Source organism: Leptodactylus fuscus, chromosome 11 (assembly GCF_031893055.1).
Source record: "Leptodactylus fuscus isolate aLepFus1 chromosome 11, aLepFus1.hap2, whole genome shotgun sequence".
In the NCBI taxonomy this organism is placed as follows: Eukaryota; Metazoa; Chordata; class Amphibia; order Anura; family Leptodactylidae; genus Leptodactylus; species Leptodactylus fuscus.
Window position 1 is genome coordinate 13,251,434 of NC_134275.1, and position 18,978 is coordinate 13,270,411.

Genomic DNA, 18,978 nt, shown 5'->3' on the forward strand with positions numbered 1-18,978 from the left:
AATGTCAATGTTAGAGGGGTCTGATGGTGACCCCCAGTGATCAGGTGTTTTATGGGGCTGTGTTGCTGAGACCTCTTCATTCTTTAATGTGCAGAGAGTGGGGGTAGAGTTGGGGGTCTGCCTGGCTGAGAGTTGGGGGTCTGCCTGGCTGAGAGTTGGGGGTCTGCCTGGCTGAGAGTTGGGGGTCTGCCTGGCTGAGAGTGGGGGGTCTGCCTGGCTGAGAGTGGGGGGTCTGCCTGGCTGAGAGTTGGGGGTCTGCATGGCTGAGAGTGGGGGGTCTGCCTGGCTGAGAGTTGGGGGTCTGCCTGGCTGAGAGTTGGGGGTCTGCCTGGCTGAGAGTTGGGGGTCTGCCTGGCTGAGAGTGGCGGGTCTGCCTGGCTGAGAGTGGCGGGTCTGCCTGGCTGAGAGTGGCGGGTCTGCATGGCTGAGTATGTGGGGCGACATGGCAGAAGACTCTGGTTCCAAATCGTTTAAGGTGGATCCTGGGAATGTGTATTTGCGGCTGCTGATCTGAGCGCTCGGTAAGGCTTCGGGGGCTGCACAAGGTCTTTCTAGTAGTCGGGGCTTGAACTGTTTATGGATTTGAAAGTCACCCACAGACTGTAAAGTGTATTCTCCATTTTATGGGCAGCCAGTGGTTTATGGGGACAGGTCGGGGTTGTTGGGTATTAACCCTGCTGCAGCATTTTGGACAAGTAGGAGGAAATGTATTTTCTTCATGGTGCATTACAGTAATAAGATAAGATAAGATAATCCTTTAATAGTCCCACAGTGCGGATACTCAGCGTGTTACAGCAGCCTAGTAATACAGATACAGGATAATACACAGTAATATATTACAGACGTAGACACACATAAGCTGAGAAGAGAAGATATACTAGGAGTCCATAGCAGCTAAGGGACAGAAGAAGAAAGAAGGAAGACTTCATAATCATTAGTTCTCTGTGCGGAGTGTCTTCGCTTGGTCTGATGTAGATTATACAGCCTGGTCACGATTGGGAGGAAGGACTTGTGATAGCTCCTTCTCACACTTGGGGTGAAGCAGACGGTCACTTACAGTGCTGCCAAGTCCCATCAGGGTCCCATACATGGGGTGGGATTTGTTCTCCCGCATGGAGGTCACCATGAACAGTATCCTTCTGTCACCCACCACCTGTACTGGGTCCAGGGGGCTCCCCAGGACAGAGCTGGTCCTTCTGATCAGCCTGTCAAGTCTATTTCTGTCCCTGGTTGATATACTGCTCCCCCAGCAGGCCACACCGAAAAAGATGGCTGAGGCAACCACAGAGTAGAAAAGGCCCTAAGAAGTGGCCCCTGGACTCCGACATGACATTATGAAGCCATGGACCAGCATGTAGAGCTCTTCTCTTGGAATAAGGTGTTTGATTTTTGCATTATTCCTCAGGTAGAAGTACAAAGATATAATGGAGGATACCTGGATGCTGAGAGATAATTCCCCATCAATAACTATAACTACGCACAAGTTGCACATTCTCTGACCTTTTGCAGGCTTGTGTTTTTAGGGATAGAGGTGGGGGGTGTATAAGTTACCATTATGCGCTGACCTCCAACCCTAACAATTTCACATTTGTCCGGGTTCAGCTTTACAAAACCCTTTGGCAAAACAAGCGCCGAGGCTCTGAGCAATCCAGGTGGGTTTATATCAGGGTTGGCTATTGTTGTGTCTTTTTGGATGTAATTGGATTTTTTTCTTACATGTATGTTGTACTAGCTTTTACCCACGACTTCGTCTGCGGTGATTTGAGAATTGGGCGGACACAGACGTGTGAAACTGTAAAAGTGCTTTAAAAAGTTTGGTGGGCTAGGAAATGTGATGTGATGTGTTGTATTGTGTATGTCGTGGTACAGACAATGTGATGTGTTGTATTGTGTATGTAGTGATACAGACAATGTGTATATATATATATATATATAATATATATGGGTATCATCTTTATAGCAGTGATAGGCCAGGTCATGACTCCTTATTAATTTGCCTAATGGAAGTATGTAAACTGCAAACCACATTGGGGATAGCACTGAGCCCTGTGCACCTCCATATTTTGTGTGGCATGATGATGATGAAGAAGAAGAATCATCAATCCTCATCATCCATCCAGGAACTAAACCACTGAAGAACGGTGCCATCAATTCCACAAAACTCCTAAAGTCTATGTATTAGGATGTCATGGTCATCTGTAACAATGGTGCTGATGGGTCTAATAAGATTGGCAGGGTGCATTCACCTCCGGCCATGGCCATGGGCAGGTCATTTAATAATAATGTATTAAATGACCTGGACTCATTGGGGGAGATGTATAAATATCCGAGGCCACATCTGTTTCTTAAAAGAAACTACAAATTTCCGGTTTGCTTTCCAGTGGCAACAAATATGTGGTGTTTTTACGCTGCCCTTACTGGTAGTGAATTGGCCCCAAACCAGCCGTTCCATTCATAGTGAACCACATTGTTGGTAATATAATGGTGGATTTGGACGGATTATTTTCAGGTCGCTGTTTGGTCTTTGGTAATGTGTGCACCTTTCTCTTTTTGGCAGTGTCCCTGGACAGTCAGGAAGCTCACATCATCTACCAACCTCAACTCATCACGGCAGCGGAAATCAGGAGCCAAATAGAAGAAGCTGGTTTTACAGCATCGATAAAGAACAAACCCCTCCCGAAACTGGGAGTCATTGACATTAGACCCTTGACTAATGGGATTGGAGATATTGCACCGGCCAGACCAAAGTCTCTTAGTGACCTAACAAGGGCTGTATTCCAGGTGGACGGCATGCACTGCAGATCATGTGTCGTGAACATTGAGAGTAACATCTCTTCCTATCCGGGGGTGTCCAGTGTTGAAGTATCATTAGAGAAAAAATCGGCAGTGATCACCTATAATCCTAATCTCCTTAGTTCGGAAGCGCTGTGTAGGGCGATAGAGTCTCTGTCACCAGGCACTTTTAAAGCAAGGCTCTGCAATGGCCTGGACGGCGGTGACCCTGCCATTGTCCAGCGTCCGTCAGAGACAAGTAACACCGAGCAAACCTCTTCTGAGCGGACGTCTCACGGGGTATCCTCTAAAGTCACTGTGATCGACATCGAAGGGATGACTTGCAATTCTTGTGTGCAATCTATTGAGGGTCTCATCTCTCAGAAGCCAGGTATAAAAAGTATCACTGTGTCCCTGGCAAACAAAAACGGGACCGTGGAATATGACCCTGCAGTGACCAACCCTGAGTCTATACGGACCGCAATAGAAGATATGGGATTTGATGCCTCACTAGCTGGTAAGTGGAGTTCTGTTACTGCCGTGAACCCGCTCCATCTATCGTGATGCCTTTACCATTGCACTTTATGATCATAAGAAAAAAAAAAAAAAAAACAGTGTTACTATTTTTAGAGAGCGGATTACGGTACGCCAAATCATATCAAAACCTAAAATTGAAATATGTATACTCAATTCCACAAGGGATCCAGAGAGAGTCCGGGCATCGGGCAGGGATACAGTGCAGCGCGTCGCCTGCCAAATGCTGTTGACTTTGGGTAGTCACTCCGTGAGTCAGAGAGGAAAGCAAATTCAGAACCTGTGGGGTGTGGTGGTTATTTTAGGGCACAGCTATTTTTAGTATTCTTGGTATCAGCAACACGCATCTCTTTATGCCGCCCAATGTATCCGCCAGTCCAAGTTTATCTTCCCATTGAAGACAGGGGAATGGTGTTGGAGGTCCACCACAAAAGAGAGCGGAGTCCATACATTGTAGAAAATGAAAGAGATGCTATGGAGATGCCTCCTCCCACCAAAAACACCGGGGTCCCTGCCCACCCCTTTAAAATCTTAGGAGTGTCAGAGTTGGCGCTCACCCGCTCACCATTTCAAGCTCCTGAAGAACATGGGTCTAGAGACTGTAGAAACCATCTAATATATTTTGGCATCACTGTCAGTCCTGTAAAAATGTCTGCTGGTATTTTGCCGTTTTCTTGATACATTAGTATGTCATATAATTCTGCTTTTATAGAATTACCCGCAGCAATATTCTTATTTGAACACCACATGTTTCTTCCATTTGCTTTAGGCCTGTTCCCTGAAATTACTCTGGAACCCGTACAGAAACCTCAACGCTATTCTATTAATCCAAAAGAAGGCGCCAGCAAAGAATCGCCGGAGCACAGCAGTCAGGAAACCAGAACAGTCAGCAAGTGTTTCATTCAGGTCTCCGGCATGACGTGTGCATCCTGTGTAGCAAACATAGAAAGAAACCTCCGCCGGGAAGACGGTCAGTGGTCCCGCATACAGATCACACAGATTCCTGAACATCAGCACTTTCAGGGTTAAACTGTAGTGGCCAAAAATAATGTACAGTATTAAGGTTTATAGTCCTCTTCATATATATTCGTGGTAATAGTAGAGCTCAATGTATGTTACTGAACACACAATATCATGGATTTCTATACATCCTACATTGCGGAAATGCAGATTTTTTTGCTGCAGATTTTGTAGCGTTTTTTTAAGCCATAACCAGGAGCGGATTGAGTAAAAGGTAGAAGTGTATATATATTTCCCATTCCTTCTTGGTTTTGGCTCAAAAAAACCAAAAACTAAATTTGCAACAAAAAAAACCTGCGTTTCCACAACCTGGGGCCTTAACCGAAGTTGGATCTCTCCAAGAAGAATCAGGACAGTCCATGAGTCTATAGAATCCATAAGTAGATGGCTAGACTCACTCATTCATCTATTATCTATGTAACGTGATGGTTTTTACTCCGTAAGACATGACGTATAGTTTATTGTAATGGATTCTGTTCTATTCTTTCTAGGTATACATACTGTGTTAGTAGCTTTAATGGCAGGCAAAGCTGAAGTGAGATACAACCCAGTGATCGTACAGCCCCCAGACATTGCTGAGCTCATCCAAGAACTGGGCTTTGAGGCCGTTGTACTAGACGACTACGATGAAGGAGATGGAGTCCTGGAGTTGGTGGTAAGCTGACTTTGCTGATCTGGTTGGAGGGCGCTATGTAAGGCCTCGTTCACATCTGCGTCGGTAATCTGTTCAGGGGAGTCCGCATGGGGACCCCCTACCCGAACGGACTACCGAACGCATTGGCAAGCAGTGTGCAGTGAAAGCACATGGACCCCATAGACTATAATGAGGTCTGTGTGCTTGCTGTGAGATCGCCACAGTCGTTCACAATTTACTTTCCTGTCGGCATGACTCGTGCAGAGATCTCGCGGCAAACACACGGTCCCCATTATAGTCTATGGGGTCCTTGTGCTTTCACTGCACACTGCTTGCAAATACATTCAGTAGTCCATTTGGGAGGGATGGTCCCCATGCGGACTCCCCTGAACGGATTACCGACGCAGATGTGAACCAAGGGTAATGTGCTTTGTAACCTGATGGACATGATCATTTAATTGCGCGTTTCCAGACTTTGATTCAGTCCTGTATGTGTTTCCGGTTTCATTGTTAGACAGTTGAATGAACGTTGCAGCCAAGAACTCAGAAATTGTAAATTTTGCAACCCTGCATTTAGTACTAGAATTAAAGGGGAGAAGTCTCCTGCATTATAATAATGACTTTGGCCTTACTGTTTAGAATCACAGATACAGAGGGGATAGACTTACAATTGTGTGGTGGTGGTTTAATTTTTTTTTTTCAGTTTAATTTTGTTTTTTTTGTTTTTTTGTAGGTTAGAGGGATGACCTGTGCATCCTGTGTCCATAAAATAGAATCATGTCTGATGAAGACTAAAGGCGTGCAGTACAGCTCTGTTGCTCTTGCAACAAATAAAGCTCATATTAAATATGATCCCGAGATTATTGGACCGAGAGACATCATGAAGATTATTAATGTAAGTGTTTTTTCAAAAAATCCCTGTTGCCCTGTAGGTTGCGTAGTGTATATAGAAATGCGGCCTACGATCTTTTAACCAATTTTCTTGTTGTTCAGGATTTAGGATTCCGCACATCCTTAGTTAAAAAAGATCGATCTGCAAGTCATCTGGATCACAGGACTGAAATACGGAGGTTTGTATTATTTCAGGCATTATTCTTACATGCAGAACTTATTTAACCCCTTCCCGATATCTATCGTACCATTACAGTGAATGCCGGGTCTTAAAAGATAGCGGCCATCCTAGTTATTGGGTCTCCGCTGTATTGTACAGCAGAGACCCAGCACCAATACCTGCAATCAGAGACAAAGTGCCCCCTGTGTCAGTGCGAGACAGTTGCCACAAAAGTGACAGCCCATAGGACAATAGGGGGGGTTGATAAAATGGTCAAAATTAAATAAATAATATATTTTTCCCAAATCGAAAAATGGCAGCAGCGGGAAGGGTCTAAGGCGTTCCCAAGAGCAGTAAAATGCTGTTTAATCCCTGACTACGTCCGTGCTGCTGATACAATTGTCACCTCCAGTCTTTGCACGTGACTGCTGCAGCAAATGAATGGCCTCGTGGGTCAGGAGCCCCCGGCTACGTTCACATCTGCACCCGGTGTCCTGCAACTTTTTCGTTCAGTGATTCAAAGGGAAAAAATGGGCCCCAGATAAACCCCATTATAGACAATGCTCACTACAGCTGTATTGGCAAAGGGAGCTTAGGGACTTCCAGTTTTGGAAAAATTGTATTTCGATGAAAGGATGATACAATTACAAATATAGTAATAGTGAACATCTAAAACTTTTAATTATATATAACATATATATATATATATACACACACATATATATATGTGTGTACTCAGTAAGAAAAACTTAGTGAGCACAGTGACTGCTGAGTTGCCACGAGACGTATATGTATCCTGCTATAAATAATGTCTTGTGAGACCGTGAAATACTACCGCATACTGAATGCTGGGCTCCTCGGACAATACAGGGTATGTCTCCCATACGTCACTGATGAAACTCAGCTGCTAGTCATAAGACTTCTTCATATCACAAGTCCCCTCCTTTGTGAACGTTAGCTAGGTAACACAAACGTGTCCATATATCTAAATGGAAATTTGGTATTGGACAGACAGGCGCCTAGGAGTCATCCCAAACAGTCAGTATGAGCAGTATATCAACCCTGTATGGCTTGGGGTCTGCTAACCGCACATTGCTGTGAAAAGTCTCACTGTTAAGGTATAATCCCTATTAGTAAGGAATTACATGGCACCGCCGTGTTGTAGTATTAATATGGTTCACAACTGGAGTAGCCTCCCCTCGATTAACATCAGTGACCTGTTCCAATATACGTCTCTGGATTTACCAACATACTGTGCACCACATGAGCAAGTTATTGGGTATATCACCCCCTTAGTACAGCAGTTAGCTTTAGACCGTGTCATGCCCAACAGGAACCACATGTATAAGTGCCAGTGAGATGGCTAGTGCCTAACCAGGAGGGATCACTGGCCATAGGTAACGTATGACGGATCACAGGACGGTCCCGGAGGTTGGCTCCTCTTCTGAGTGTAACACTCGGGTGATCTTCTATCAGGAGGCTTCAGCCCCTGCATTCATGGGATAGGAGATACAATAGGTGGAAGTAATGTTATTCATAAACGCCATCAGCATCCCCTCCTGCCCTGCATTGACCTAGCAGACCGGTGTCGGCCAACACATCCCTTTAACTGATCAGGGAAGTGCTTTATTAACACTTCTATGGATCACCGATCATTATCGAGGCTGCCGGGATTTCTGCCACTGCTGGACTGTTTGCACTATAAGGCGCAGCCGCTTTTAAGCAAGTTTTTTTTCTTGCTAAGAAGCACGACATAGTCCGAAAAATCTGGTATATAGTGATAGTATTGCATTGTATTGTCTTGTGCTCGTCATCTTTCCACCAGTTCCAGGTCTTTGCATCCTTCAGTAGACGCCGGTCCAGTGATTCCAGAACAGGACAGTGGTGGGAGCAGAATGACGGGGGCAGCACACTGCAAAATTGTGCAAAAATTACCAGAAATCATTGCTTGGCAATGGTAGGGCCTAGAGAAAACTCCAACTGTGCCAGAATCAGTGGCCGGTGCCTATTGACAGATGCAATTACTTGGAGTTGGTGGTGGAAGGTGCTCTTTAAAGGTAGTGTTTTTGTGTCTCGGCTTGCGAAGCTCTTGGCGTTCTGTACCCACATCACAGCTGTCCTCCTCTACGCATTAGTGAGTATTTGCACTTTGTCCTGCGCTGTGTCTCTACCTTACTGACTAGTAAAGCTTTTTATTATCCTTATCCTAATCACTGTTGATACTTGAACCTGGTTTGCAAGTCAAAATCTGATATTATGGCTGGAAACGAGCGGCAGAAGAGGAAGGAATCGCCCTGTACACAGATAACATGGCTTCACTTCTGCTTTGGTTTTTTTGTCTCTCTGTCAAAAGTCATTAGAATTTATTTATATATTTATTTTCAGCCTTTACAAACATCAACATGTTTATTGCATAATATTGACTCGCATGTCCCTTCTCGCATTCAGTTGCTACAAATTCTAGGGAATAATAAGTTGAAAGGAGCAGAATTTTTAATACGTATTTATTAGAATTTATACAATTTTCCATTATTCATGAGGACTACATTAAAGAGGACCTTTCATGGTTTGGGGCACAGGCAGTTCTATATACTGCTGAATTCAGCGCACTGTCGGCTTTCCCGATCTGTGTCCTGGGTGAAGAGCTAGCGGTCCCGGTCCTGTAGCTCTTTACAGCCAGGAGGGCGTTCGGGACAGTCTGTCAGGTACGTCCTTCTCCACAGCAGCACCTATCGTGCTGTACAGTGTGAGCGGGGACAAACGCCCCCTCCCTCTGCTCACAGTGCTCGTCCATAGACAAGTATTATCAGGAGGGGAGGGGGGTGTTCCTCCCCGCGCACACTGTACAGCGCGATAGACGCTGCTGTGGAGAAGGACTTACCTGACTGACTGTCCCGAACGCCCTTCTGACTGTAAAGAGCTACGGTATCGGCACCGATAGCTCTTCACCCGGGGCACAGATCGGGAAAGCAGACAGTGCGCTGAATTCAGCAGTATATAGAGCCTGTGCCCAAACCATGAAGGGTCCTCTTTAAATAAAATTTCCCTTGTCTAGCACTTGCTGTAGGACTTTGCAGTTTGGGGCCATATTAACACTTACTATACAGTAGTGTAATGTAGAAACCAGTAGAATTGTGTCCAGCTCATGACGCTGCAGTATTATAGCTCAGCTAAGCTGTTGGGGTGTTTGCCAACAAAATGTGAGTGGGTTCTGGTAGCGGCCAGGGATAGTCGGGGGGTAAATAATGACCAGTGCGTGCTCGGTTATACAGCGTAGGATGAAATCTGATTATAATCTATGTAATCTGCTTCGTACTGTGACATCAGGGACCCTTATTCATCCTGAGAATGAAGATGTAGCATTGCATCTCACACGTAGCAAGCCGCAGTAAAACAATGCTGCGGAAAACATCGCATTGCGGTTTTTTTCCTGCAGCTTTTGCACAGAAAGTTTGCAGAGTTTTCCTTTCCTGACTCCTTGCACCTGTTATACCTATGCAGAAAACATTGGCATTTCCATAAGTATAATTGACATCCTGCCAGAATCCCATCCATATTGCAGGTAACGTAAAACGTTGCATGTTTTTGCCACAGCCGAAATGCTGCATTTTTTTGTGTAGATTGTGACCCCCAGATTGGGCTCACAATGTACTTTTTTTTTTTTTCTCTCAGTATGTCTTTGTAGAATGAGCAGAAATCCACACAAACACGGGGAGAACATACAAACTCCTTGCACATGTTGTTCCCAGCGGGATTCGAACCCAGGACTCCAGCATTTTTAAACGTGGTGTCCTGGCCTTAAAGAGGTTGTCCGGGCGTTGGGGGAGGCAAAAATGAAATAAACCATCTCCTGTCCCTGGTGCCCTGGTGTCCTCCCATTACGTTCTGCTGCCCAACTGTCTTCTTTGGTGGAAGTCCTCGCCGGCTGCGACGTGCCGTGTCCCTTTTGCTGAGGCCGCTGATTGGCCTCTGTAGTCACATGGCTGGGAATTCTGCCGGAAGAAAACACTGGAACTGCAGGAGCAACTGGAGCCCTGAGGACAGGGACTTACAATTGCTTCCTTTATTTTTGGTGTAGATGAAATTCTTGCCCGGGCCTTGGCTATCTCTTCTGTATATTAATGTATGTGAAGCTCACCATCACTGTACTGACATGGGATGTGGCCTGTCCTGTTCTCTTTTGCAGGTGGAAGCGATCATTTCTGATCAGTTTGATCTTTTGCATTCCTGTAATGGGATTAATGATCCACATGATGTTCATGGACAGCAGTCACATGATGCTTCACTACCACAACATGACTCTGCAAGACCTCACAGCCCATCACCCTACAATGGTCCTGGAGTATCAGATCATGCCCGGCTTGTCCATCATGAACTTGCTCTCCTTCCTGTTGTGCGTTCCCGTGCAGGTACATGCTTATGATTTTTGCACAGTGTTATTTTTGAGAATATTGTTTTCTAACCTGTTTTAGTAAATCTCTTGTCTGTGTTTTAGTTTTTAGGTGGCTGGTACTTCTACATTCAGGCATATAAAGCCTTGAAGCATAAGACTGCCAATATGGACGTGCTCATCGTTCTCGCCACCTCCATTGCCTTTATTTATTCGCTGGTTATTCTTCTGGTTGCCATGTTTGAAAAATCCACTGTAAACCCAATTACCTTCTTTGACACCCCACCGATGCTGTTTGTCTTCATTGCATTGGGCCGGTGGCTGGAACATGTGGCTAAGGTAAGAAGTAATCTGCTTTATTGTAGGGGTGGAAGGATTACAATGTAAATTTACTTCTATCAGACCCACTATTTGATTCATAATATTATGTCCCAAACCAATAGGGCTATTATTCTAGATGGATTATTGAGTGGATTATATGCGCTATGTAATGTATCAGGGAAAAAAAAACGTCAGATTAATGGCATCATTAACAAAAATCTAAAGTGATCAAATCTTTTCCAGAGTAAAACATCAGAAGCCCTGGCGCGACTCATATCACTCCAAGCAACTGAAGCTACCATCGTAACAATGAGGCCTGACAACTCTATACTGAGGTAGGAAAAGTTAATATACAGAAATGTATATCTGTAGAGTCTGTAGCATATATGACATGGACACCCGGATCCACCTTTGGCAGAGCGGACCGCTGCGAGACGTGCAGGAAGAGAGGGGATGTAGTGATGATGGTCACTGAGATGTTGAGCCATGCCGACTCCAGTGCCGTGACCAGCTGCGCTAGGTTACGTGGTTGAGCATCCATGGCGTGAACAATGCGATTGAGGTGGTACCACAGATTCTCTTGGGTTCAAGTCCGGGGAATTTTCTGGCCATGGGAATACGGTAAACTCCTCCTGGTGCTCCTCCAACCAGGCACGTACACTGCGAGCTTTATGACACGTCACATTGTCCTGCTGGTAGATGCCATCATTTATTATTGTTTATTTATATAGCACCATTAATTCCATGGTGCTTTACATTTGGGGGTTACATACAATACACAAAATATACATATCATACTAACAGTGATCGGCTGGCACAGTGGGGTAGAGGGCCCTGTCCGTGAGGGCTTACAATCTATCATCCTGAGGAAAAACAATTGGCATGTAGGGGTGAACATGGTCCGCAAGGATAGATGCATACTTGTGCTGTTCCATCGTGCCTTCCACAATGATGAGTGCACCCAGATGGCTGCTGACACGTGGCTTCTGCCACTGGTTATGTAACATTGATGTCAAAAGTAGGCGGTGGTGACATTAATATAACAGGACTGTGTGTGTATGTTATATATATATATATATATATATATTATACATACACTCTTTAATACATGTATACTTGTATTATGTAAATGGCAGTCTGTATTTGTATGCCACACATTTCTGTTTTGAGATTTTTGGCAACAGAGTTATTCCTTTAGACTAATGGGAATGTCCTTTCTGTCTCACAGCGAGGAGCAGGTCGATGTGGAGTTGGTTCAGAGAGGAGACATTGTGAAAGTGGTACCTGGTGGAAAGTTCCCTGTGGACGGGCGAGTTCTTGAAGGCCACTCTATGGTGGATGAATCTCTTATTACAGGTACTGTCTGTTCTGTGATTGTTTGTAGAGACCTTCATGGAAAGGATTTTTTGTATTCACTGGACTTTTCCTGATATAACATTTTAGGCTATGTTCACACTACCTATTGACCGACCTTGTTTTCCATCATGTTTATTTACTTTTATAATTGAAGAAAAATTACCAGAAAAGTGAAAAGCACGACAGAACAAGCTTCCATCATGTTTTTTTGCATTGATGTGAATGCAGACGGACACTAAATGGAGGGGACTCCATCTGCATAGTGTCCATTGGTCTTATCCTGTTATGGGTGCGACCGTCAGATATTAAATAACAATAGTGTGAACCTACCCTTAGAAGTGTTTCACAGCAATGTCGAAGCAAATGTATCTGATGGGATGGGATATAGCATTGCACCTCCCGTGTAGCGTGCCGATACAATGCTGTGGAAAAGGCCGCGGTGGAAACGCGTTGCCACTTAAATGCGTCATACAGCACTGTACCATGACATTCATTTATGTCTTGTGAACAGATGGAAGCCTGCTAAAGATGGCCATACATCTCTAAAAACTGTTTGACAAAAACCCGTGTGGCTGCCGGACCCCCTACCCATACTGTACAAGTGCAGGCTCTGTTTGGCAGAGGGTGCATGTGTTCCTTAGAGGGCATAGGTGACGGCTGCTGCCAGATATCTCTGTGGGTGAATTATTTCACATGAAAACCAAAGGATTGTGCATCACTTCTATTCCCTATATACGTGTGCCATTGATGGAAAGTCTTATTACACTGCAGTAACTCCTGGGGACGCCTGTTTTGATCGACACATGTTGGGGGAGACTATATAGTTGTTATTAGGTAGAGGACATTTGGGATTATCACTGCCGCAGACTTGCCCTGCTGGATTGTTAATGCTGTCCATTAGGGATGTAGGTTACTATTCACATTATAATCCTCCAGTTTTAAGGTTTTGTCTTAGAGTAGTCCATAAAATGTTAGATCCCAGGTTAGACTTCATTCATGGCCCCTTTCTGGGTTTATTAGGGGGAGGTGCATTTATTGACGGTCACTTCACCCTGGTCCATTTAGTAGTAGAGTTTGTCACTGATGGAAAGTCAAGACGATTGTATATACATAACATTAGGTTCACACTCGCGTCGCCTCTCTGTTGTTCTGGTCTGTCGGAGGATCAGAGCAACAGAGAGGTGGATTGCTGAAATAGCGGTAACACACGTTGTACACAAATTTAAACATATGTCCTACCCATAGGGCAGTGGTAAGTATGTGATCATGGGGCTGCAACCACTAGGACCCCATCTGATCATGACAATGGAAGTCTCAAGTCCTTTACACCGCTTCAGTGTGAAGTATTATTTTACAACATCGGCTAATGATATTACAGAAGGTGTAACAAGAAGAGATATGTGATACGTGAGTCCGATCACCTGAAGATCACTAACGCTGGCTGAGATCCATAGTGTTACCTTATATAACAGCCTATTACGTGTGTGTATATGTGTAATGTGTATATATATATGTATACACACACACACCTGTGGTATCCTTATCAGTAACACTTACTCTTGGGATCACGGCAATAAATACAATTAAAATAATTAGGACAGTCATTGAATATTCATCAGACTGTGATAAGCCGCCATCATGATGACTTATTTATAGCAGATTGTGTAACTACACTTGGCCTGACTCTTTACTGGAGACGCTGAAAAGTATGTGAACCCCTCTTACTGTATGACATGAATGTGTACCATGTGCTCTCCCAGGTGAGGCAATGCCTGTACTGAAGAAGCCCGGGAGCAGTGTTATTGCAGGATCCATTAACCAGAACGGCTCCTTGCTCATCTTGGCCACTCATGTTGGATCTGATACTACTCTCTCACAAATAGTTAAGCTTGTGGAAGAAGCGCAGACATCCAAGGTAACGACCTCCATAGTACATTAAGCTATTTTCTCAGTCAACCATCAGTTTCCATTTATGGTCCAGGTCAGAGGTCTTGTATACCCCTCCCAATAAAACATTGGAAGGGTGCATTCACACTGAGTAAACGCTAGCTTATTCTGAACGTAAAACACGTTCAGAATAAGCGGCGTCTAAAGCAGCTCCATTCATTTCTATGGGAGCGGGGATACGAGCGCTCCCCATAGAAATGAATGGGCTGCTTCTTTCACTCCGTGCAGTCCCATTGAAGTGAATGGGGAGTGCCGGCGTGTACGCTCCGGCATGAGCAGAGCTTGCCGTATACGCCGGCACTCCCCATTCACTTCAATGGGACTGCACGGAGTGAAAGAAGCAGCCCATTCATTTCTATGGGGAGCGCTCGTATCCCCGCTCCCATAGAAATGAATGGAGCTGCTTTAGACGCCGCTTATTCTGAACGTGTTTTACGTTCAGAATAAGCTAGCGTTTACTCAGTGTGAATTCACCCGAAGGGGTATGTGGACATGACGTGGTTAGAATAAGATACATTTCTAAAGATAATACTGGCAGATTCTATTATTTTATCCCATCATTGATTTCCAGAAAAAAAAAATGGTTCTTTGGGATCCTCCCCATTTGTGAGGGTCACGGGCTCCAAATTGTGATCTTCTCGCACGTAACTATGCCATACATATAATGAATGATTTGTAATTAAGATAAGATAATTTCATAGTCCCGTTGGAGTCGGTAGTTTGGCTCCAGATTCCACAGCCCTGCTCCTGCTCCTTGTAATGGCCACAACCACGTAGGTATTGTATATGGGATACGTCCATACCTGAGCTATATGCACATGTAGAGGTTTCCTCTCTGTGCAATGAGAATTATAGGCTAGATATTGTAGTGGGTGTCCTAGTGATTTGTAATGCGATCTCACTTCATTCGTATACTAATATCATGTCTATCTATTAGCGTCATCTATATTGTCTCTTCCAGGCTCCCATCCAGCAGTTTGCTGATAAGCTCAGCGGATACTTTGTTCCATTCATTGTCATAGTCTCTGTCGTCACCCTGTTTGTCTGGATTATTATTGGCTACCATGACTTTGAAATAGTAGAGAAGTATTTCCCTGTAAGTATATAAATGGCTGAATTATTGCTTTTAGAAAGCGTATGTCTGATTCTGAGGGGGATTCCAAGTTCTGTCTCTAATCCTGCTTCATCTTACTGTGATTTTCTAGACTCAGTCACTGCAAAAACGGCAGCACGAGGCTTCACACTTGTATATGAGGTTAATGAGCGTGCAAGGGGGGGGAAGCCAAGGCTGTTGTCAAACTACAACTCCCAGCATGTATACTGGCTCTGCTGTTCTTGGAACTCCCATGGAAGCGAATGGAGCATGCTGGGAGTTGTAGTTTCACAGCGGCTGGAGTGCCGGAGGTTGCTGACCCCTGGTCTAGTCTGTCTGAAAGATAAATGGTGCCAAAAGAGGGTCCAGGGGGTCCTTGTTGCCTCCCGCTGTCTTGTTGACCTATAGATAAGGATACGGATTTATATTACGATGTCCTAAAAGCTCCCATATAGTTGTAGTTTTGTCCGTTGCGTGCATTAGTCATTTTACAATATTGTCTCATGCTTATCTATTACTAGCAGTACTCACGACTTTGTCTGCGGGCCCCCGGCCCCTGCGCGACCCACATGCAAACCATCCCCCGTTGCACCCCTACCACAGTTCCCTGCGGGCCCACCCCTGGCCCCCCTTCCCCTTTGAACCCCCAACATGCCTACCCCCCCCCCCCCCTACAACCTCCTTCCTTCCCCCCCTATCCCCATGCACTGTGAAAGCCCCTAACCCCTGCAGCCAACAACCCCTACCTGGAGCCCGCTACAGGGCATCTCGGCACTACGACATGGTAGCCTAGGCTGCGCTGTATTTGCAGGCCAGGCACAGGGCGCACCCGGCCCGCTGTACTCACCGAACAGGTGGTGCCGAGGTACGTGTCCTGTCTTCAGCATGTGTTTGTTCCAACCGCAAGTTACTGGTGCTGGTGCGGTTGTCTGCCGAATGTGTGGTGAGGCGGCCGCAACCTATGCTGGCTCCGCACTGCCGGCTGGCATTGTGGCGTCGTTCCGAACCGGGAGCAGCCACCATTTTCTCTGGCGTGGACTTTCTCACTGGTGCCACCCACGCAAGGCCACCAACGTATCAGGCCGCTCGGCTTCCCCTGTGGCCCGCCCACAGACTGCAGCCAAGCAATCGGAGCCCTGCTGAAAGACCTGCGATGACGTCATCTCAGGTCCTGCAGCGGAACCAGATAGAACATTCGCGGGTCGCGGTCGGAATTCCGGGTGAGTGTGGGACCTAAGAAGTCTCCTATCTTTCCTTCCTAGTGAATATCTAGGTCTGTGTGAAATCTCACCTAAATCCCTTCAGCCATTTGGCTGTGATTGAGGAACAAACATCCAAACATGCAAACGTTCACATTTATAATATTCGTAGGATAGGATTAGTAGGATAGGATGAAGCCTATCAGCGCCCTCTAGTGTTCATTTGATATTTTGGGAAAATTATACACCTTTACTGCTTCTAAGGGTTCTCTATAGGATGGGCATCTGTAGAAATAATCTTTTGGGCATATTATTGTTCTCCATATTATATTTATTATAACATAAAGAGTTTTCTCTGTCTAGTTCATCCACTTTTGGCGGCAGGAAACCCTTCTTTTAAGTTTTAGTGTTGAAGCCACTTTCCTTTATATCCTAATGTAATGTATGTTCTTTCCCCAGGGTTACAACAAGAGTATTCCAAGAGGAGAAGTCATTGTCCGCTTTGCCTTTCAAGCCTCTATTACAGTGTTATGCATAGCTTGCCCGTGCTCGCTTGGTTTGGCGACACCGACCGCAGTTATGGTCGGCACTGGTGTCGGCGCTCAGAATGGCATACTGATTAAAGGAGGCGAACCCCTGGAAATGGCGCACAAAGTAAGCCTACGGAAAAATGAATAGTGCAAGTGTGTTACTTTATAAGAAGGCACCTTGTTCTTAGGAGATCTCTCCATACAAGCTTCTGATATTGGTTGTTGTGTTGAGTTGGAGAAATGTCCATCACTGGAGTCTTTACAGTCCTATGAAAGTGAAATGAATGACTTTGTTGTTTCCTCAGATCCGAACGGTTGTGTTTGACAAGACGGGGACCATCACACATGGCACGCCTGTTGTTATGCAAGTGAAGCTTTTAGTGGAAGGTAATAGGATGTCTTCAAACAAGCTGCTGGCGATTGTGGGGACGGCCGAGAGTAACAGCGAGCATCCCCTCGGAGCCGCCGTCACAAAGCATTGCAAAGAGGTAGGAGGCGGTAACTGTATCTGTCACTGCTAGGGGGTTCACATAGATAAAACTCACCCTACATCTGGAGGATACAATAAGTATACATTTTGGGTTTTTTACACATTACCATAAAGAAGTGATTTTTTTTTTCTTTTTCCTTTAACAGGTCCTTAACACAGAGATTCTGGGTACTTGCTCTGATTTTCAAGCCGTACCTGGATGTGGGATCAGATGCAAAGTCAGTAACATTGAACGTCTACTTAACCCCGCCAACCAAACGATGAGTGCAAACAACAGCAAAAATGCCCTGCTTGTTCACATAGATGAAAGTCAGGAGGACTCGGATATTCATTCTTATGCGGATTCCCAGAAAGCAAGTAAGTGCACATTTTATTCTCTCGAGCTGTTGACTATTAGGCCGGGGCTCCACGGGTCTGAAAACGCCGCGATTTGCCTGGGTTGGAGACACCGCAGCAAAAATCACGGCGTTTTACAGTACAGGCAAAGTAGTTGGGATTCTAGTGAATCCCATGCATACTTTGTGTATGTACACACCGCGATTTCCAAAACCATGCTGGTTTTGGAAATCGCAGCATGTCAATTATACCTATGGAAACACCAGCGGGTTCCCCATAAGTATAAGTGCAACAGAAAGTCTGCGGAGGAAAACGCCTCCAACTTTCTGTTTAAAGCGCTGTAGGAAGAACCACGATACGTTGCCACAATAAAGCGCTGGGGGACGTCCCGTGGGGCCTTAGCCTCAATCTGATCTCTTCAGAGATTTCTTGGTTCATCTTATTTATGGCCACAGCTATGACCTTGTACTTTAGCCAACTATCACTACAGCTCTGTCTAGATCTGATCTGATCTTTTTACAGAAGGCACTGCTTCCTAAAAGGGTTAAGTCATGAAAAATATCTATAGGATTCCCTACACTTGAAACCCCCACCAGTCCTGAGATCGGGGGGTTGGGTTTCTTCCTCCATTATGAATTCAGCTTAACCTCGGCCTGTCTGAATAGATGTCCCCCTGCAGGATGGGGCACATGAGCCGGAGATGGCAGAATGCTGAGCCAACAACAATGATTTAACTTTCAATTTTAGAACCATTTTCTTTCCATTTACAGCACTGGACTGGACGGTATTGGTTTTATACCAGTGTGCTAGGACAGAATAAGACGTCTTTATTTCACAATTATAAACGTAGGACTTGTCTCCCCAATATGGGACATTCCTTACAAAGACCATATGGTTTGTCACATAGTAAAAGTGGCTCTGGAAGCTTCAGAACTACTACGAAATATACATTTCATTTATCCTCCATCTTGCCTCTTGCAGCTTCTTCTTCACATCAGACATATTCTGTGCTTATTGGGAACCGGGAGTGGATGAACCGAAATTTCCTTAGTATGAACAGCGAGACGGACGCTCTTATGACCGAACACGAGAAGAAAGGTCGCACGGCGGTCCTGGTTGCTGTTGATGGTGAGCAGTACGTTCCATATAGTCACACTGACCAGCCCTTGTGTGTATGATTTATTGGTAGACTCTAGAGATGAACGAGTACTGTTTGGATCAGCCGATCCGAAAAGCACGCTCCATAGAAATGAATGGACGTAGCCGGCGCGTGGGGGGTTAAGCTGCCGGCCGATGTCAAAGCGG

The 18,978-nt window shown here is 45.2% G+C and overlaps 1 protein-coding gene across 1 annotated transcript in view; it reads left to right on the top strand.

Annotated features, from left to right (window-relative positions):
- Positions 1 to 18,978, top strand: part of ATP7A (ATPase copper transporting alpha) — a 39,725-nt gene that overhangs the window by 15,575 nt on the left and 5,172 nt on the right. Inside the window, exons 4-18 of the mRNA XM_075259525.1 lie at positions 2,558 to 3,289; positions 4,076 to 4,276; positions 4,818 to 4,981; positions 5,694 to 5,855; positions 5,954 to 6,030; positions 10,198 to 10,420; positions 10,507 to 10,740; positions 10,966 to 11,057; positions 11,951 to 12,078; positions 13,839 to 13,993; positions 14,987 to 15,121; positions 16,777 to 16,971; positions 17,153 to 17,335; positions 17,484 to 17,694; positions 18,655 to 18,801. Coding sequence (XP_075115626.1) covers positions 2,558 to 3,289; positions 4,076 to 4,276; positions 4,818 to 4,981; positions 5,694 to 5,855; positions 5,954 to 6,030; positions 10,198 to 10,420; positions 10,507 to 10,740; positions 10,966 to 11,057; positions 11,951 to 12,078; positions 13,839 to 13,993; positions 14,987 to 15,121; positions 16,777 to 16,971; positions 17,153 to 17,335; positions 17,484 to 17,694; positions 18,655 to 18,801 — 3,039 coding nt within the window. The remainder of the gene's footprint in view (positions 1 to 2,557; positions 3,290 to 4,075; positions 4,277 to 4,817; positions 4,982 to 5,693; positions 5,856 to 5,953; positions 6,031 to 10,197; positions 10,421 to 10,506; positions 10,741 to 10,965; positions 11,058 to 11,950; positions 12,079 to 13,838; positions 13,994 to 14,986; positions 15,122 to 16,776; positions 16,972 to 17,152; positions 17,336 to 17,483; positions 17,695 to 18,654; positions 18,802 to 18,978) is intronic.